Here is a 20,084-nt window from a genome sequence, read left to right on the forward strand (position 1 = left end):
TTTTTTGTGGTACTGAGGATTTTGTGGTACTGTGATTTTTCTTGAGGATTTAACCCAGGGGTGCTCTATCACTGTGTTACACCTCCAGCCCTTTAAAATTTTTATTCATTTTATTTTGCAAAAGGGTTTTGCTAAGTCGCCCAGGCCAGCCTTAAACTTGCCATCCTCCTGTCTCTGCCTCCTGAGTCACTGGGATTACAGGCATGGGCCACTGCACCTGGCTCAGTTCTTTTCCACTTATCTCTATCTTATCATGGACCAGCACCAAACTCTTCATAATGTTTTAGGATATGTTTTTTTGTTTAATATTTGATTTTAATATATTTGTCAACATCTTTTCCTACTACATATGATTTTATTCCTCATCTTTCAGGTACAGTGATAAGGAGTGGTCAAGGTAGAACGTGTTGGGTACAACCCTTTTACATTTGTATTTATGCCATTTGGGGAACCCCCAATCTCAAGCCATTGAATACTCAACTAGTTTCCATTATCTTTCAAACTCTGAACTTCATCCCAATATGCATCATTTCATGTTTCACCTCAAGAGCTGGAAGCACAAATGTTTTCTGACCACCATGACAGCGAGAGGAGCTTTTTCAGGAGGGCCCAGGTGGTGATCCTTATGGGCTGGAAGCCAAGAGGGGCTTGCAGGGGAGCTGTAGCTGATAGGCACTGATAGCCAAGGGGGTATGGGAGAGGCTCCATACCCCAAGATCTGGCCTATCCATGATTAGGATCACAGAAACAAAATTATCAGATAACACAAAAGGTTGTTTGAGTGTATCAGAAGAAAAATCTCAGACCTGACAAACAGGATCCTGTACCCAATTCAAACTCAACAGTGCAAGGAGTACTGGGCCCTCAGGCAAGTCCCAGACTGAATTTAAAAACCCAAGGCTCTCTTGAAGAAGGGAAAGGCTTCTTTAAAGAAGGGTACTCAAAACCACAAGTATATACCATGAATCTTCCTCTAGTCTTCTCCAAAGAGACTTTACTCAGGAACACTTTCAACTGGTTCTAGGAGTGTATAGGTTGGGATTTTGTGCTGAGTTCATAGGAAATCCAGGGATTATTAGGCTAATTCTTGAGGTTTTGGATCAAGTCCATGTCCTCTTCAACCACCCCTTTGTCTGAGACAGCTCCTTACTTGCTACCGGGCTCACAAGTTCCTAGTGGTAAGGAAATGAGCTGCCTGGGGTCATATTCAAGTGTACTCATGTCAAATGGATTCCAGTTTTTCCACTTACTATTCTGTTGCCATGGGCATGTACACAATTTCTCTAAACCCCATTTTGTTTGTAAATGGGTTTGAGAAAACCCATAGGTTTAAGCTAAGTGTGTGGCACGTGCCTAGAATCCCAGCTCCTTGGGAGGCTGAGGCGGGAGGATCACTTGAGTCCATGAATTTGATACCAATGTGGTCAACATAACGAGACCCAGTCTAAAAGAGAAAGAGAAAAAGAGAGAGGGAGAGGGAGGGAAGGAGGGAGGGAGGAAAGGAGGAAAAAAGGAAGGAAGGGAGGGAGGGATGGAGAGACACAATAGGTTTATCTCCTCAGGTTGTTTTGAGAAAGGATGTATTAGCTACAGTCATCCCTTGATCTCAAGAGGGGATTGGTTCCAGGATCTCCTGAGGGTACCAAAGTCAACGGATGCTCAAGTTCCTTGTATAAAATGGCATGGTATTTGCATATGACCTATCCATATTCTCCCATATATTTTAAAATTTAGATCACTTATACAACGTAAATGCTATGTTATGCTGTGTTCTTTGGGGGGGGGGGGATGATGACAAGTCTATTCAGTGCAGATCCAGCTTCTCCCACAAATCCACAAATGAGGGACCCAAGGAGAGAGAGAGCCCAACTGTACTGGCAGAGTGAGTTCTCATTAAATGTTAAGGGTTGTTATTGTTATCATCATTACTGTAGCCATTTTGTTTGAAGAGTAGGATTTCATATGTTTTCTTTCTTCTGCTCTGTAGGGTTTTACTTTTCCTGTCCCTGGAGTCAAACCTAAGAGAGCCCTAGGACTAATCCAGTCATTTTTAGATAATACAATCACATTTTAGTAATTGAAATGTCCATTTCTGTGTGAAATTCTAAATTTGAACTTGGCCTCTGGTTGTCTTCCTCTCTTTTCCAACCGCTGCTTGTCTAGTCCTATGCTCCCACTTCCCCACCCAACCCCCACCACAGCCGCTGGCCCTTCTGTGATTTTTCTTTTCTTTCTTTTTTTAAAGTTTTTTGCAGTGGTCAACTGATGTTGAACTGGCTATGGAACTTTTTTTTTTTTTTAATTTTAGAGAGAGAGAATTTTTTTTTTAATATTTATTTTTAGTTATTGGTGGACACAACATCTTTGTTTGTATGTGGTGCTGAGGATCGAACCCGGGCCGCACGCATGCCAGGCGAGCGCGGTACCGCTTGAGCCACCTCCCCAGCCCTGTGATTTTTCTTGACTGGCACTGGTGCTGGAGTCCGCTAGAGCTCATAGATGTTCAACATTGATTATTGTATGACCCCACATGTCAGCAGCACCCTGACATGGGCATGAGCCAGTTTTCTCTTGGGGATGGTCATCAGTGACTTTCCACTCCAGTTTCTGCTTAAGGTCTCATATCCCTGGCTTCGGGTCCCTTTTAAAATGACTCCTATTCTGCCCCATTCCTTGTGGCCATCCTGTCCAAGGGAATCACATACCTCTGCCCTGACAACCCAAGGGTCAACCAATGCTCATGAAGCCAGCTCTCTTTGCCTACTCACAGACAAAAGTCCCAATCCTTCAGATTTTTCAGAATCAGATGGATTCTAGACCCTTGAGACCCCAAACTCCAAGAGACACGGGGCAAGCTCTCTAAGTGTCTCCCTCATATCCTTCTCACTAGGTTTGGGATCAGGGAAATACTCTGCTCTACTTTCCATTTAATATTTTCTAAAAACACTGTCCCTACCTCTTTAACTTCAGGGTCAAAAATGGGTTCTTAAAGACTTCCTTTGCAAGTCCTGCAGAAGTCTGTTAGCATCTCACATTGGAATGTGGAGATTCTAGCTAATGTTTTGAAACCCAGGCAGAAAGAGTCCTTTTAAACATCCTGTTATTTGAGTCATCCTCATAAAGTTGTTATTGAGTTCCAATGAAAACAACAATAACAAAAAATGCATATAAGATACTTAGTTTAGTGTCAGGCACAAAGTAAATGCTCAATAAACATTATCTGTTAAACAAGATTTATATGGCATTAACTAGGTAATCTAAGTGTTTTGTAAGTGATAACTCATTTAATTGTCAAAACAACCTTATCATTCTCATTTTATATATAAGAAATTGAGGCAAGTATGTGATAAAGCCAGGATTCAAATTCAGTCTGGCTTCAGAGGTCATACTCTTAACCACTATGCTATTTCCCATTCTCAAGGATAGAAATAGATTTTTAAAAATCATTATATTGATTATTATTTCTATGTATAGGACCAAGCTTGTGTATGTCTTAAAGTCAAGTGAGTTACTTGACAAGCTGCTCACTTCCCAAGTTCAGCTTTATTCCCTAGACCAAAGCTACTACCTAGTTTTTCCCAAGGAGGCACTAAAGAGAATGAGTACATTGGATCCAGTTTATAGATGGCTGTGTTCAGTGTTACAGCCCATTCTAGAAACTGATTTCAGCATTGTGAACCCTGAGCAATATCATGTATATCTCTGAACATCAAGGCTGAGAATTTCTCCTTCACATTCCCTGCATGCTATTAGGAGGGTTGGCCTACAGTCAGGATTTATAGACACCCCCCACCCCCCGTCCCCCCAAGCTGAGCAGGGAAGAGCAAGTCTGCTTACAAAGAAGAGAGATAGATACAGATTCTGTCAATTAATTAATTATGGCAGAAATAAATGAATCAGCTTTGTAGTGGAGCTCAGGAGCAAAGAACAAGGGACACTTGCCATTAGATATTTAGATTGATCCATTGTCCTGAATAACATCTGTCAATGTGGATGATTCCTCTCTCTTGACTTCCTGTGTATCTTCATAATAAATGGATAAAAACTAATATCACTTGAGCGTGATTCTCTGCCTTTTAATCAAAAGAAATTACTTCAATCATATTATTTACAAATAATGATAATTTATTTATTTATTTTTTAAACTTTTTTTTTTTGTAATTTTTTTTTATTTGTTCAAAGACCTTTATTTATTTATACGTGGTGCTGAGAATCGAACCCAGTGCCTCACACATGCCAGAAAAGTGCGCTACCGCTGAGCCACAGCCACAGCCCAAAATAATGATAATTTAATCTTTCTTATTTCCCATAGTTATGGTTCTCTTGGTTCTATTTCCTGTCTGATAGCAGTAGCCAGAAACTCTAGAACATTATTAAGTAACAGTGGTAATAGCAAGCATCCTTTCCTTATTCCTGATATTAATGATAAAACCTCCAGAACATTTTTATATTATCTATCCTTTTGAGAATTTGATAAAAGCTAAATCTGGAAAACTGCACATACCCACAAAATTTTGTCTACAGTTCAAGGACCATGGACCCCATGGATGGTTTTTGTGAATTCTATTATTAGGAATAAGATTGACTTTTGGTTTAGGATGAATGTTTGTCATATTAATGAAGATTCCATAAAATGCTAGTTTAGAAATAAGAAAAATAGTGAACTTTAACAATTGTCTTTAAGTTATCTCTCAAGATAACCATATATTTCACTCTTTAGTCCTACAGATGCTGAATTATATTCATATGTTTACCAATATCAAACCATCCTTGCATTCCTGGAATAAATTTTACTTAGATTTGACATATGACTCTTTTTTTTAATATTTATTTTTTAGTTTTTTTGATGGACACAACATCTTTGTATGTGGTGCTGAGGATCGAACCCTGGGCCGCACGCATGCCAGGCGAGCGCGCTACCGCTTGAGCCACATCCCCAGCCCCTGACATATGACTCTTTGAATATTCTGTCAGATGTAATTTACTAGTGTTATATTTATGATGTGGTATTTGAATTTATTAAGTAATAAATAATACATGTTAGAAAGATTTTTGAATAAAAAGGATAATAAGAAATATTATTTTTTGGTTAAGCCTCAGTGGTAAGAAAATACTGTTCATCAAAATGCTTCTTTTTGGGGGCTGGGGATATAGCGCAGTTGGTAGAGTACTTGCCTCGCATGTACTAGGCCCTGGGTTAAATCCCCAGCACCACAAACACACACACACACTCACACACAAAATGTAAAAAGGGCTGGGGTTGTGGCTCAGAGGTAGACTGCTTGCCTAGCATGTGCAAGGCACTGGGTTTGATCATAAAAATAAAATGAAGATTATTATCTTTATCTATAACTAAAAAATAAATATTTAAAAATATGCTTCTTTTCTAGCCTTCTGTTAAGGATCAGACAGTCATAACTTCAGAAGATCACAGAGCTGAGAAGAGCAGCTCATCAAATACACTCTTTTTACAGATTGGGACAGCAGTTGCTCAGAGATGATGTGAATTATGCAGAATCTCACTAATTTAGAGTTTGGGGCATTTGTTAATCCAAGATATTTGTTGGGGCTCAAACAGAAAATTAAGAAGAAAACTTATGTCATTTTCAATAGAACATTGCCTTGGTTCTACAACAGTGTAAGAAGAAGAATGGCTATGTTTGGTTCTGAAACTCAAAATTTCACAAAAAAAGTGATGGAAGCATTTTAATAAATTAAAAACACCACTGTCATCTTCAAGGGATTAAAAACTTTGGTGCACTCAATTTCCCATATTTTTCAGTTAACTGTCTCACTCTCTGTATCTGTGTAGACCCAAAACAGTTTCACAGTTTTAGTTCATTGGATACTTATCCCCAAGACACACCAGAGAGACCTTCCTGCCAAGAATGGACTAAATGGGTTCCAAATGGGGATGAAAGAAACGTAGAACAAAGAAAAGAGACTTTGAGGACATATATTTCAGAAAGCTGCCAAGTTCTAAAACTCTCTGGAGCTACACAGACAGGTAGAGCAGGGGCTTCTCTGGCCTGCTGTTTGTGCAGGTTTGGGCAGGTTCCTCTTGCTTGTGTTTTGATCTCAGAGTCCTGCAACTCCTAATCCTCTTTGTGCTGAACCCATCTTCCCAACTGTTCCCCGATGGTAGCCTCCTTAGACATCAAGGCGAGCTTTGCAGAACAGCACAACACAATGCCTGCTTCTGGATTCACATCTGGCACAGGGCTGAGCTTCAAGGCTGTGACCATAGGCTGAACACATCTGCCCCTTTGGACAAGTCAGTGAAAACCTCAGCCGAACTGGTTGTTTGGTATCACCTAGCAAAATAATCAGCTAGATGACAGTTTTTTTTTTTTTTTTTAATTTTCCCCTTCCCAACTGCTATGTTGACACTGCCTGAGATTTTAATCTTGTGGTACATTTTGTTGAAGCCTTGCTACAAAGAGCACCTTAAAACAACAACAACAACAAGAGCTATTTGATATTTTCTATTTATTTGAATCTTTAAATACCCCGTGTAGCAGATAGAACAGGTAACATTATCATAATTCAATAAAAGGTGAAACTGAAGCTCAGAGGACTTGATTGATCTGTTCCAGGTTGAATAGATTGTTGTGGCAAAGCTGGAACTAGTATCCCCAGGGGCCCTGGCTGCACCTGCCATCTTCTTTCTGTTTCTCTCACCTTCAGCACTGCCCTGGCCTCCTTAGAATCTCTCTTCTTTCACTGTGTTTTTCCTAGAGAAAAAGCTGTATTTGTTAGGATTTTTAAATGGCAAATACATCCAAGTACTTGTGAATACAGGCATTCAGTAAATAAGCGTTATTTAAATTGTAAATACATTTTGATGAGCAAATTCATTTACATATAGATTTGGAGGATCGATGAGAATTCAGACCTATTTTAAATTAATTCACTGGTTCTATGGAGTATCTTTATAGAAAGGTTCATACATTAACACAAAACCCACTCACTCAAGGACTGACAACAATTTTCCCACTTTTTGTTGAGGAAAATTTCAAACTTAACATAGAAGCAGAGAGAAGACTATAATGAATCCACCACACTACTTTAATAATTCTCGACATATGGCCAATCTTCTTTTATCTCTATGCCCTCCTTCCCCCCACCTCTTCCTTGGATTATTTTTAAGTAAATCCCAGACATCATATCATTTCATCAATAAGTACTTCTTATGTATATTTAAAAGATAAGGAACCTTTCTCCTAAATTTGTACTGTTATCACAATTTTAAAAATGTAACAGTAAATTCTTATTATCATCTTATATTAGTGTTCAAATTTTTTTTCTGCTTGTCCTCAAAATGTCTTTTTACAGTTGATTTGTTCAAATCAGGATCCAAACAAGATCCACATTGAATTTGGCTGGTTTATCTTTAAATCTCTTTTAATCTATAACATTTATGTCAAGGGAAATATTAAGTAACTGCTCCTGGAAGCATTATTTAGCATTCTAGGGAAGAGTTGCATTTTTATCTACCATATTTGATTGAATCTAAGGAGGATTAATTGTAAGATGCATTATTATTTTATGTACGACTATTAAAATGCTGACAATCATAACTGTAAGATGGCACTAATAGTAAGATATATTCCAATTTCAGAGATAATTAAAAATGGAGGGAAACATGCATCTTAAAATCAATGAAATATGATAGTTGGGATACAGTGAGTTCACATGTCAATTTTTTATTTCAAAACAGAGTATAAGAATGGTAGTTGGGCCAGGCACATTAGTGCACGCCTTGTAATCCCAGCAACTCAGGAGACTGACTCAAGAGGTGGGAAGGTCACAAGTTTGAGACCAGCCTAGGCAATTTAGAAAGACCCTGTCTCAAAATAAAAATATAAAAAGGGATAGGGGGTGTAGCTCAGTGGTGGAGTGCCCCGGGGTTCAATCCTCAGTGTGGGGTCGGGGTGGGAGTGAAATGAGTGGTACATAGGAAACACTAAACAAGTCCCTTATAAAGGAATGTTACTCCCATCCCCAAGCAGATGCCAGCTGAAGTGATTATCATGGTGGACTCCCTTTTCCTGTTCAAGTTTGGTATGAAACCTGAATTTCTTAAAATGTTTATACATCCTGTACTATATTTCAAGACATTAACTTTTTCTACCTGATATTGTCTCTAAGAAGGCCACGAAATGCTTTCTTTTCACTGCACTGATTTTAAGATGTTGGGGAATCCAATTTGGAAAGCACATATTCAAAATGCCCTTCTGATCTTCAAAACCCTGTGCCGGAGGGTGAATTCTGGGCTGGAGGGCAGCTGCAGGTATCCTTCCTTCTTGGTTTGTGCCATCACAGAGGAACATTGCTTGGACAATACTAACCTTTACACCTGCTGATGGCACAGTGGGTAAGTGAGACTTGGCTAAGCTCCATGTGGCCTCAAATATGGAGGGTTTTGTTTTTATGTCTTAAGAGATGTTGCATCCCAGATTAGTTCTTAATCAGATGAGTGTCCACTTCAAAGGCTTTGAGTTTCACCTGTGTTCTTACTGACAGGAGCCTCTGGATAAAGAGGCCCGGGAGGGGAGAAAGGTGCATAGTTGTATCACAGCACAAAGTATATGGGTGAAAACAGGCTCTAAACTCTTTTTGCCTCAGGTCACTGGCAAATTTTGAAAGTCAAAAACCTTTGATTTCTCCCTGGAGAGATTCCAACCCATGACTAAAAGAATTTTGCTTCTAGCTATCTGTGCTTATGAGAAGGAACTGGGTTGTTTATTTGCCAGATCTGAAGTAGTGCAAAAGCAATTTGCCCCTGTGATTCTCTGTAACCTTGGATATAGAATTTTTTTTTTAAAGTTGAAATGTATTAACCAATTCTTTTTGCTCTATATGCTCTCTACAGCACAGAAATGAGCTTGTTTTCAAATGAGCTTTCTAAGGATTCAGGAAGTTTTGAGAGGATGTGAAACCAAGGGTGTTAACTGCTCTTCTGTCTTTGCCTTGTTTGATAAAGTCTTTGAATTCTGTCAAAGGACTTAGAATTAAGATATGTATGTGTATATATATATATATATATATATATATATATATTAAATTAGATTATTAATCAACTTTTCCTTCTCACTATTTGAGTTAAGTATCAACAATAATAAGGTGTATTTGGAATACCACCTTGACAGTTTCTTCTTAAGTGACAAAGAAAGTAAAGATCTTAACTCTACTGCTTTTAGCAGCCCAGTATCCTGAGAATTTACGCTGGCTAGTTGAGGATAACCTTATTATTTACCAGTAAAAATTGTTGGTTAAAGGAAAAGAAAATCAAAAGTTATATATGTGCAGTTCAGTGAGTACATGGGACTTTGGAACAACAGAAATTTGGAGATGGGTGCTGCTAGCTGGGAAGTCATTTAAAGAGAGATAATTACTTGTAATATTAAGAATGGGGAAGAGTAGGAGTAGCTGATATATTTTCTTAGTAATATCAGTGAACACCATTCTTTATCATAGTAGTAAAATAAAGTTTTGTTCTCAAGCTGTTAATTAAAAAAAAAAAATCAAACCCTAAGTATCCTTCTTTTTTCCATTCTAGTGCTTATCCTGAGCCCAGACACAGCCATCAGGGATCTGAAAGAATTGCTAGAATGAGCGATTACATTCACGTTCTTTTGTTTCTGTTCATACGCTTACATAGACCTAGAGAGCTAGAAGTGAACTTTTTATTTATTTTTTTTATTGGTTGTTCAAAACATCACAAAGCTCTTGACATATCATATTTCATACATTTGATTCAAGTGGGTTTTGAACTCCCAATTTTACCCCAAATACAGATTGCAGAATCACGTCGGTTACACATCTACATTTTTACATAATGCCCTATTAGTAACTGTTGTATTCTGCTACCTTTCGTGAACTTCTTTTTAAAGAAGATTTTATAGAGGCATTAAATATGCAGAAAGATAAACAAATCATAATTGTTCAGTCCAAATAATCTTTGTAAAGTGAACTCACCCAAGTAGGTACCGCTCAGAACAAGAAATTATTTATTACTAATACCACAGAAAGCCCCTTTGTGTCTCTTTATGGTAACTACTCACCCTAAAAGAAATTATTATTCTGATTTCTTTCACTATAGATGGTTTTGCCTTTTTTTTTTTTTTCCACCTTTGGGGAAAGAAAAAAGAATCAAGAGCGTATATTCTTTTGAATTTGGTTTTCACTCAACATTCAGGTTTATGACATTCATAGTGTTATGTGTAGCAGTAGATCATTTATCTCATTGCTGTATAATATTCCATTGAATGAGAATACCTGGGTATTCAATCATTCATAATTTGTCTACCTATCAAATGTTGATGGACGTTTGAGTTATTTTGAAATTTGGCCTGTTCTGAATAGTCCTGCTATGAATATTTGCACATGACTTTTGGTATACATTTGTATAAGTTCCTCTTGGCTATTTATCAAAAAATGGAAGGTTTGGGTATTCTCTTCCATTTAATGCCTATTTAAGTCTTCCCTCATTTTTCTATTGGTTTGTTCACTGGTTTCTATTGATTTGTAGGAATGCTTCATAAAATACGGATATGATTCCTTTGTTGGAAATATGTATTAAACATATTATTCCTCTTGGTAGCTTTCCTTCTAATTATTACAATGTTTTTTGAGGTATATAAGATTTTATGTAGTCCAACTTATCCATTTTTACCTTTATGGTTGATGTTTGTGCATGTGTGTGTATGTGTGTGTGTTGAGGATTGAACCCGGGGCCTTGTGCATGCTAAGTACATGCTCTACCACTGAGCTACACCCTGAGCCCCTGGTTGATGCTATTTATATCTTGTTTCAGAAATTGTTACATGCATCACCAGCCATGGGGGTGTATGCCTGTAATCCCAGGGACTCAGGCGTCTGAGATAGGAGGATCATGAGTTCAAAGCCAGCCTCAGCAAAAGCAAGGCACTAAGCAACTCAGTGAGACCCTGTTTCTAAATAAAATACAAAAATAGGATTGGAGATGTGGCTCAGTGGTTGAGTGCCCCTGAGTTCAATTTCTGTACCCCCTGCCCCCACAAAAAAAGAAATTGTTACATGCATCAAATGCATGAAAATATGTATTCTTCCTAGAACTGTTGTTTCATATTTAGAATCAAAATTCAACTGGTTTTAATTTTGTGTATGGTGAAAGGTAAGGTGCCAGTTTCACTTTTTTTTTTTCATGTGACCATCAATTAACTCAGCATCAATTAATAAGACCATTCTTTTCTCCTTGGTACTGCTGTGGTTCTGTCTGAATTCAAACATGTCATCAGTGAAAAAAATGACATTTTTTTCCTTCTTCCTTCACCATCCTTCTATTTTTCCCCCTTTTTCTTACATTATAGCATTGCCTGCAATCCAATGTTGATAAAAATAGTCCTAATAAAAATCTTTGACTTGTTCTTGGTCAGTGAGGAAAGCTCTTAGTATTTCACTAATAAGGGTGTGTAAATCAGTGGAAGACCACATGCTTAGTAAGCATAAAGCCTTGGGTTTAATTTTTGTTTTTAATATTTATTTTTTAGTTGTAGGTGGACACAACACTTTTATTTCACTTATTTATTTTTGTATGTGCTGCTGAGGATCAAACCCAGGGTCTCAAACATGTGAGGAGAGCACTCTACTGCTGAGCCACAACCCCAGCACCCCCCTATTGAGTTCCATGTTAAATACGTATACCCACGTGCATGCACACACTGATCATCATTAAGGATGCCATTTGTTGCAGCTACTTTGTAAATTATTTTTGTCAAATTAAAAACATATCTTTCTATTCCTCCTCTGCTAAACTTTTTATGGAGTGGGTATAGAAAAAAACCTTTATCTCCATTCTTAATCTGTACTGTGCTCAAACTAATCCACAGCTGAGATGACATATGAAGACCAAAAACAACACAAACAAAACATAGCATAACCCTTACATTTTTATAATTCATGGTCATGGGAGGTTTGGTAGGTTTTACCTCCCCCATTCTGCTGACCCGTGTATAAAATGGGGATGATAAATAATATGGGCCACAGAGTTTTGTTGAAATAAGTTGTCCAAAGTGTTTACGCTGTGCCTCACAGCTGGTAAGCCTCTTTAAAGACTTTTATTAATATTTTTTTTTTCATGTGAAAAAAATAAGGCAGGGAAAGAATGAGTGACAACCAGTGACGGATATGGTCCAGGAAATCCAGTTTCTGGACTCACCCTCTGGCTCTTTCCCTTACATCATTATGCCTCAAGAGAGGGCTCAATAGCCTTTTAATAATTCCGTACCACTAAGTCTCTTCACCACAGTAAAGGGTTTTCAAAAGATTATAAAATAATGCTTATGAACTGTACTGACTAGGAAGGTTCTTCTGTAGATAATTCTCAGTAGTCAGTAGCCAGTGTGTTTAGTGTGCAGGCTTCCTAAGTATGTTTTGGAAGAGCAGCATTATTTGAAAAAGAATTTTTTTTTTTTGTCTAGTTTTTCTTATATAGACTCTTCTTACAAGTTAAGACAACCATTTCACTCGTGGTTGCCATGCAAAGAATCTTGTCTTCAATCAGCTCATTAAGGTAACTTTGTAAAGATAGTGTTTTTTTAAAAGGCACTTTGCCAGCTCCCTCAAACATAACTTTGCAAATGGACAGCAAGAAAAACATGGTAAATCACTTCCATATGACTCAAGGCAATGAGAAACTTTTTTGATTAACAACACATTCACTGCGATAAAATAACTTCCAAATCTGCTAGAGAGACACTAACTTATCTGCTACATCTATTTTCTGTTTGATTTTTCATTGTTTTGACTCTCCAAATACCCTCCTAAACTCCCAACTGGTTCATTTTTAAACAATGGCCTCGGCCAAGACTATCACCTGCTCCTATTTGTCAGTCCTATCAAGCAAATAGCTGCTCTTGAACTTACTTTGGAACCAGCTGCTTTAAAACATATGCTTCAAACGTTCAACAGAGAGTTTTTGCAGCCTCATTAGTTGATGTCGTATTAACATATCATCTGCATATGCAAATATGGATTTAAACATTTAAACTATTCCTTCAATACCTGTCTAAATCATAAACGAAGCAGGTTAGTTCATATCATAATTCTCATCAAACATAAAGGATAAAATGGGCACCCTAGTCTTAATGTTTTCATTGTCTAGATGGCTCCATTCTTCCCAGACAGAAATTATCATTTTGCACTCTTGACACATTGAAAACGTCTGACATAAATCTAGACAACTTGAAACATGTCCACATGCATCAAGAACTCCCCTACCCTCTGTTTTCCAAATGAGATAGAATAGAAAACTGACTGTCTTTTACCTTGTGCATTTTACAGTTTCTTTTGGTATAACGAAACCATCTGCCACCTCTGTCCCCTAACGCCTAGAATGAATCAAAACATCTTCCTTGCAAAGACCGTTAATCTCACAGTAATCCCTACTAATCACTTTGTAATCAGTACTCAAAGGGGCTAAAGGTACTTGATTCTTAATCACGATATTTTAATCATCATTCTTGGGAGATAGCAGTTAGTAATCCCTAAATCTTGGGTTTATTTCTTCCTAATTATTCCCTAGGACAAAGACAGGAGCTCCCTAGAGATGAGAAACCAGATCTCTCTGGTGAGATCTGTTCTAGGAGAACTCGCCAGTGCTTCTGCTGTCTGATCATGACATTCAGTTTTAGATACTGAGGATGGCTCCTTATTATTATTTCACTTTTTTGTTCTTTTTCTCACTTTTTTACTCCCCACCCCTACCAGCTGCACTTCTTATTTAGCAAATTTTTGGATGAGGAACAGCTTATCTTCCCCCTCTGTATCCTTAAAAGGCTGTGGCTTCTGATTCATATATTTTCCTTTTTTATTTTTTATCAAACTGAGGAAATTCTCCTGCCTCTCTAGTTTGCTGATAATTTTTTTTAATCATAAATGGATGTTGGATTTGGTCAAATGGTTTTTCTGCATCTCCTGATATGATCTCATGATTTTCCTTCTTATTACTTGAATTGATTTTTGTCCTTTTAGTACCAGTTTCTTGCTCCTTTACATACACTTATAATTTACTTTTGCTTTTTACAAGTTTTTCTCCCCTGAAAGGTGTGGAAGAAACTCATTACACATTTCAGACGCTTGCTGTGTTGTTAAATGGTGAAATTACTTTTTTTTTTTTTGGTACCAGCTATTGAAAACAAGGGCATTCAACCACTGAGCCACATCCCCAGCCCTTTTTATTTTTTATTTTGAGACACGGTTTTGCTAAGTTGCTTAGGGCTTAGCTAAGTTGCTGAGGCTGGTTTTGAACTTTCCATCCTCCTGTGTCAGCCTCCTGAGCTGCTGGGATAAGAGACCTGTGCCACCATGCCTGGAAAATATTGTTTTCTTTTTTTTTTCTTTTGTATTATTTTCTGGTCTCTCAATGACTTTATTTATATGATACTTATCATAAAATCTATTTTTACTACTAAAATTTATTTGTTTAATTAATTTAAAAAATGTTTCAGATTTGGGCCTACTTTTTATTCTATTAGGCACAATGTCTGGTTTTATTCCTAGGTCCTTGATCCACTTTGAGTTGAGTTTTGTGAATGGTGAGAGATAGGGTCTTAATTTCATTTTGTTGCATATGGATTTCCTGTTTTCTCAGTACCACTTGTTGAAGAGGCTATCTTTTCTACAATGTAAGTTTTTTTGCCCATTGTCTAATATAAGATAACTATAGTTATGTAGGTTTGTCTCTGTGTCCTCTATTCTGTACCATTGGTCTACCAGTCTATTTTGGTGCCAATACCATGCCATTTTTGTTACTATTGCTCTGTACTATAGTTTAAGGTCTGGTATAGTGATGCCACCTGCTTCACTCTTCTTGCTAAGGATTGATTTGGCTATTCTGGGTCTCTTATTTTTCCAGATGAATTTCATGACTTCTTTTTCTATTTCTATGAGGAATGTCATTGGGACTTTGATTGGAATTGCATTAAATCTGTATAGTGTTTTTGATAGTATGGTCATTTGACAATATTAATTCTGCCTATTCTAGAACAAGGTAGATCTTTCCATCTTCTAAGGTTTTCTTTAATTTCTCTCTTTAGTGTTCTGTAGTTTTTGTTGTAGAGGTCTTTCACCTCTTTCATTAAGTTGATTCCTAAGTTCTTTTTTTTTTTTTGAGGCTATTGTAAATGGAGTAGTTTTCCTCGTTTCCCTTTCAGAGGATTTGTCACTGATATACAGAAATGCCTTTGGTTTATGGGTGATCCTGCTACTTTTTTTTTTCTAAATTCATTTACTAGTTCTAGAAGTTTTCTGGTGGATTTTTTGGGTCTTCTAGGTATAGAATCATATTGTCAGCAAACAGTGCTAATTTGAGCTCTTCTTTTCCTATCTGTAACCCTTTAATTTCTTTCATCTGTCTAATTGCTCTGGTCAGTGTTTCAAGAACTATGTTAAATAGAAGTGGTGAAAGAGGGCATCCCTGTCTTGTTCCAGTTTTTAGAGGGAATGCTCCTAATAGAAGAAAAAGTAAGCCCAAATCTCCATCATGTGGGATTAGGCCCTGACTTCCTTAATAAGACTCCTATAGCACAAGAATTAAAATCAAGAATCATAAATGGGAGGGAATCAAACTAAAAAGCTTCTTCTCAGCAAAAGAAACAATCAGTGAGATGAATAGAGAGCCTACATTTTGGGAGCAAATTTTTACCCCTCACACATCAGATAGAGCACTAGTCTCTAGGGTATATAAAGAACTCAAAAATCTTATCACCAAAAAAACAAACAAACAAACCCCCCCCCCCACACACAAAAAACCAAAACCCGAATAACCCAATCAATAAATGGGCCAAGGAATTAAAAAGATACTTCTCAGAAGATGATATACAATCAATCAACAAATATATGAAAAAAATCTCTAGCTATTATAGAAATGCAAATTAAAACTACTCTAGGATTTCAGCTCACTGCAATCAGAATGGCAGCTGTTAAGAACACAAACAACAATAAGTGTTGGTGAGGATGTGGGGGAAAAGACACACTCATACATTACTGGTGGGACTGCAAATTGGCTCAACCAATATGGAAAGCAGTATGGAGATTCCTTGGAAAACTGGAAATGGAACCACCATTTGACCCAGCTATCCCTCTCCTTGGTCTATACCCAAAGGACTTAAAAACAGCATACTACAGGAACACAGCCACATCAATGTTTATAGCAGCCCAATTCACAATAGCTAAACTGTGGAACTAATTTAGATGCACTTCAGTAGATGAATGGAAAAAGAAACTGTGGTATATATATATACACAATGGAATACTAGTCAGCATTAAAAGAGAATAAATTCATGGCATTTGCAGGTAAATGGATGTGGTTACAGAAGATAATGCTAAGTAAAGTTAGCTAATCCCCAAAAAACAAATGCCGAATGTTTTCTCTGATATAAGGAGGCTGATTCATAATGGGGTTGATGGGCGGGAGCACGGAAGGATTAGACAAACTCTAGATAGAGCAAGGGGGATGGAGGGGCAAGGAAAGGGTGTGGGGGTAGGAATGAGATGGGTATCATTACGCTAAGTACATGTATGAAGACATGAATGGTGTGACTCTGTGTACAACCAACTGAGATACGAAAAATTGTGCTCTCTATGTGTAATATGAATTGTAATGCATTCTGCTGTCATACACAACAAATTACAATAAAAACAATAAAAAAATGGTCCAGGACCTATTATGTGCCAGGCACAAAACAGACACTCATTCACTATTTAGTCTGAGGCTCCAGGTAATATCTCTCGCCCAGAGCCTAAGTTTAAACTTGTGATCGATCGCTCAGTAACAATTGAGAAATGGGACTTTTACTCACGGTTTTAAATAATAAAAATGGCCACTACAGAGTTGGGAGCTTCCTTCTATGATCCTTTCTTCCCAAGTCTCATCCTATAGCATATTTATCAATTAATCAAGTATAGGTCTAATAACTGAGTATGTTTGATCATACATGGAAGGAATAGACATGGAGAATGAAGGAAGAAAAGAACTAGAGTGAGATATCTTCTCTAAGAGTCTAGAGTAGAAGAGTAACAACCTCTAAATTGATTCATGTTCTTTCTGTTTCTCTTCACTCCAGACAGAGGGGTCTTTCTAAAACATAGCACTGATTAAAAAAAAACCAAACAATTTAATAGTTTTTATTATGCTTGTAGAGTTATGCAATCATCACCACAATCAATTTTAGAACATTTTCCCATCCCCCAAAGAAACCCATACCTTTTAACTATTACCTCCCAATCTTCCCATCCACCTACCCAGCTCTAAGCAACCACCAAATGTTTTCTGTTTCTACAGAAAACTCTATTCTGAACATCTCATTTAAAGGGAATCATATACTCTGTGGTCTTCCATGACTGACATCTTTCCAATTAGCATAATGTTTTCAAAGGTCATCCAGCTGTAGTACTCATTCCTTTTTATGGCTAAATAATATTCCACTGTACAATTATACCACATTTACCCATTCTTCAGTCAATGGATGTGGTTTCCCCCCCCTACCTTTTGGCTATTATGAATATTGCTGATGTAACCATTAATTTATAATTTTATATGCTTCTTTCCCATTTCTTTTTGGTATATATCTAGAAGTGAAGTTGCTAGGGCATGTAGTAACTCTATTTAAATTTCGGAGAAATTGTCACACTCTTTTCCAAAATGGCTGCATCACGTATTATTCCACCAGCTGTGTATGAGGATTCTTTTTTTAATTTATTTTTTAGTTGTAGATGGACACAATATCTTTATTTTTTATTTTTTATTTTTTTTATGTGGTGCTGAGGATTGAACCCAGTGCCTCACACATGCTAGGTGAGCACTCTACCACTGAGTCACAAGCCCAGCCCCTGTGGATTCTAATTTTACATATTCATGCCAACACTTGCTATTATCTGTCTTTTTTTATTATAGCCAAACTAATGGGTATGAAGTGCTCTTATGCTTCTGGTTTGCATTTCCCATGTGCCTAATGATGTTGAACATCTTTTCTTTTGCTTATTGCTCATGTGTGTGCCTTCTTTGGAGATATATCTATCTATTCAGATCCTTGGTCCACTTTTAATTTTTTTTTTTTGCTGATGCTTAGAATATTCCATATTCTTTTTTTCTTGTTGTTCTTCTTAGATATACATGACATTAGAGTGTATTTTGCCATATTATACATACATGAAGTGTAACTTATTCTAATTAGGATCCCATTCCTGTGGTTGTACATGATGTGAAGTTTCATTGGTGGTGTATTCAATATGAACATAGGAAAGTTATGTAGAATATTACGTATTCTTGATGCAAGTCCCTTATCAGATATATAATTTGCAAATATTTTTCCCATCTATGTTTTGTCTTTTCACTGTTTTGATGGTAGCCTTTGAAGCACAACATTCTCTAATTCTGTAGAGGTTCAATTTGTCTATGATTTTTTTCTTTTATTGCTTGTGCTTCTGTTGTCGCATCTAAGAAACCATTGTCAAATCCAAGACCAGGAAGATTTCCTCCTGTGTTTTTATAGCTTCAGCTCGCACATTTAAGTCTTTGATTCATTTCACGTTAGTTTTTTTCCTATGGTATAAGGTAAAGTCCAACTTTATTCTTTTCATGTGGATATCCAATTGCCTCAGCAACATTTGTTTAAAATATTATTCACTCTATTGAATTGTTTTGGCATCCTTGTCAAAAAGCAACTAAACATAAATTTGAGGGCTTATTTCTAGATTCTTAATTTTATTTCATTGATCTGTGTGCCAGCACCAAACCATCCCAACTGCTTATGGCTTTGTAGTACATTTTAAAATTGGAAAAGGCAAATCCTCCAGTATTGTTCAAGATTGTTTGGCTATTCTGTGTCTTTTGACTTTTCATATGAATTTTTTGAGTCAGCTTTTAGTTTCCATAAAGAATTAATTTGGAATCCTATTAAGATTAATCCTATTAATATTAATCCTATTAAGCTATTGATTAATTTGGTGAGTATTGTCCTCTTTTTTTTTTTTTCGCTACCATGCAACAAAACTTTATTAACATTTTGGACAGGTTCAGCTATTACTGAAACTGGTAATTTCTAAACTTATATTGGGGCAAATGGCTATGTGCAGGATACGACTATCACTGTGCACCATGAACGCAGACAGAAGAATTAACAGCCACCCCTCAGACGAAGAACCAGGTGCAGGGTGGACTCTTTCTGGATGTTGTAGTCAGAAAGAGTGCGGCCATCTTCCAGCTGCTCCCCTGCAAATATGAGTCTCTGCTGGTCAGGGGGAATGCCTTCTGTATCCTGGATCTTGGCCTTCACATTCTCAATGATGTCATTGGGCTCCACCTCCAGGGTGGTGGTCTTGCCAGTCAGGGTTTTCACAAAGATGTGCATTTTGTCCAGGTCCAAAACTCTTCAGGCCAGTACCTGTTATCAAAGGCCAAGAGGCCGCCAACCACCAGTCACCGAGATCCAGCTGTAAAGCAACACACCATCACTCCACAGAACCACTTGGTACTGAACCTTATCATCTTAACAATATTAAGTTTTCTGTGAACATGGGATGTCTTTCCATTTCCTAGATCTTTTTAAACTTTTTTTTTAGAAAATTGTAATTTTCAGAGTAAAAGTTTTTCACTTTCCTTGTTAAATTTATTCCTAAATATTTAATTCTTTTTAATGCTGTTGCAAGTGGAATTTCTTACTTAATACCATATTTAGATTGTTCATTGAAAGTGTACCGAACTATAGTTGTTTTTGCATATTAACCTTTTATCCTACAATCTTGTTAAACTTACTTATCAGTTCCAGTAGTTGCGTAAGGGGTATTCCTTTGAATTTTCAGTATAAAAGATTATGTCATCTGCAAATAATGATAGTTTTACTTCTTCCTTTACAATTGGGATGCCTTTTATTTGTTTTTCTTGCCTAATTGCCCTGGCTAGAACCTCCACACAATGTGGAATAGAATCAGTGAAAACTGACTTCTTCCTCTTTTTTATGATCTCAGGAAGATCATCTTTTACCATTAAGTCTAACATTAGCCATGGATTTCTCTTCACAGACTTTATCATGTTCAGCAAG

General features: G+C 37.0%; 1 protein-coding gene across 1 annotated transcript; it reads right to left on the reverse strand.

The window, feature by feature from the left end:
- Positions 1–19,160: 19,160 nt before the first annotated feature.
- Positions 19,161–19,455, reverse strand: LOC107142439 (ubiquitin-like). The gene has a single exon (XM_015485857.2). It carries the CDS (start codon positions 19,392–19,394, stop codon positions 19,161–19,163), a length of 234 nt encoding a protein of 77 aa, XP_015341343.1. The 5' UTR covers positions 19,395–19,455.
- Positions 19,456–20,084: the final 629 nt, after the last annotated feature.

This window comes from Marmota marmota, unplaced genomic scaffold (genome assembly GCF_001458135.2).
Source record: "Marmota marmota marmota unplaced genomic scaffold, marMar, whole genome shotgun sequence".
In the NCBI taxonomy this organism is placed as follows: domain Eukaryota; kingdom Metazoa; phylum Chordata; class Mammalia; order Rodentia; family Sciuridae; genus Marmota; species Marmota marmota.

Bases quoted from the DNA above. Each gene is read 5' to 3' on its own strand.
- LOC107142439 (XM_015485857.2), bottom strand. From the start codon at position 19,394: ATGCACATCTTTGTGAAAACCCTGACTGGCAAGACCACCACCCTGGAG.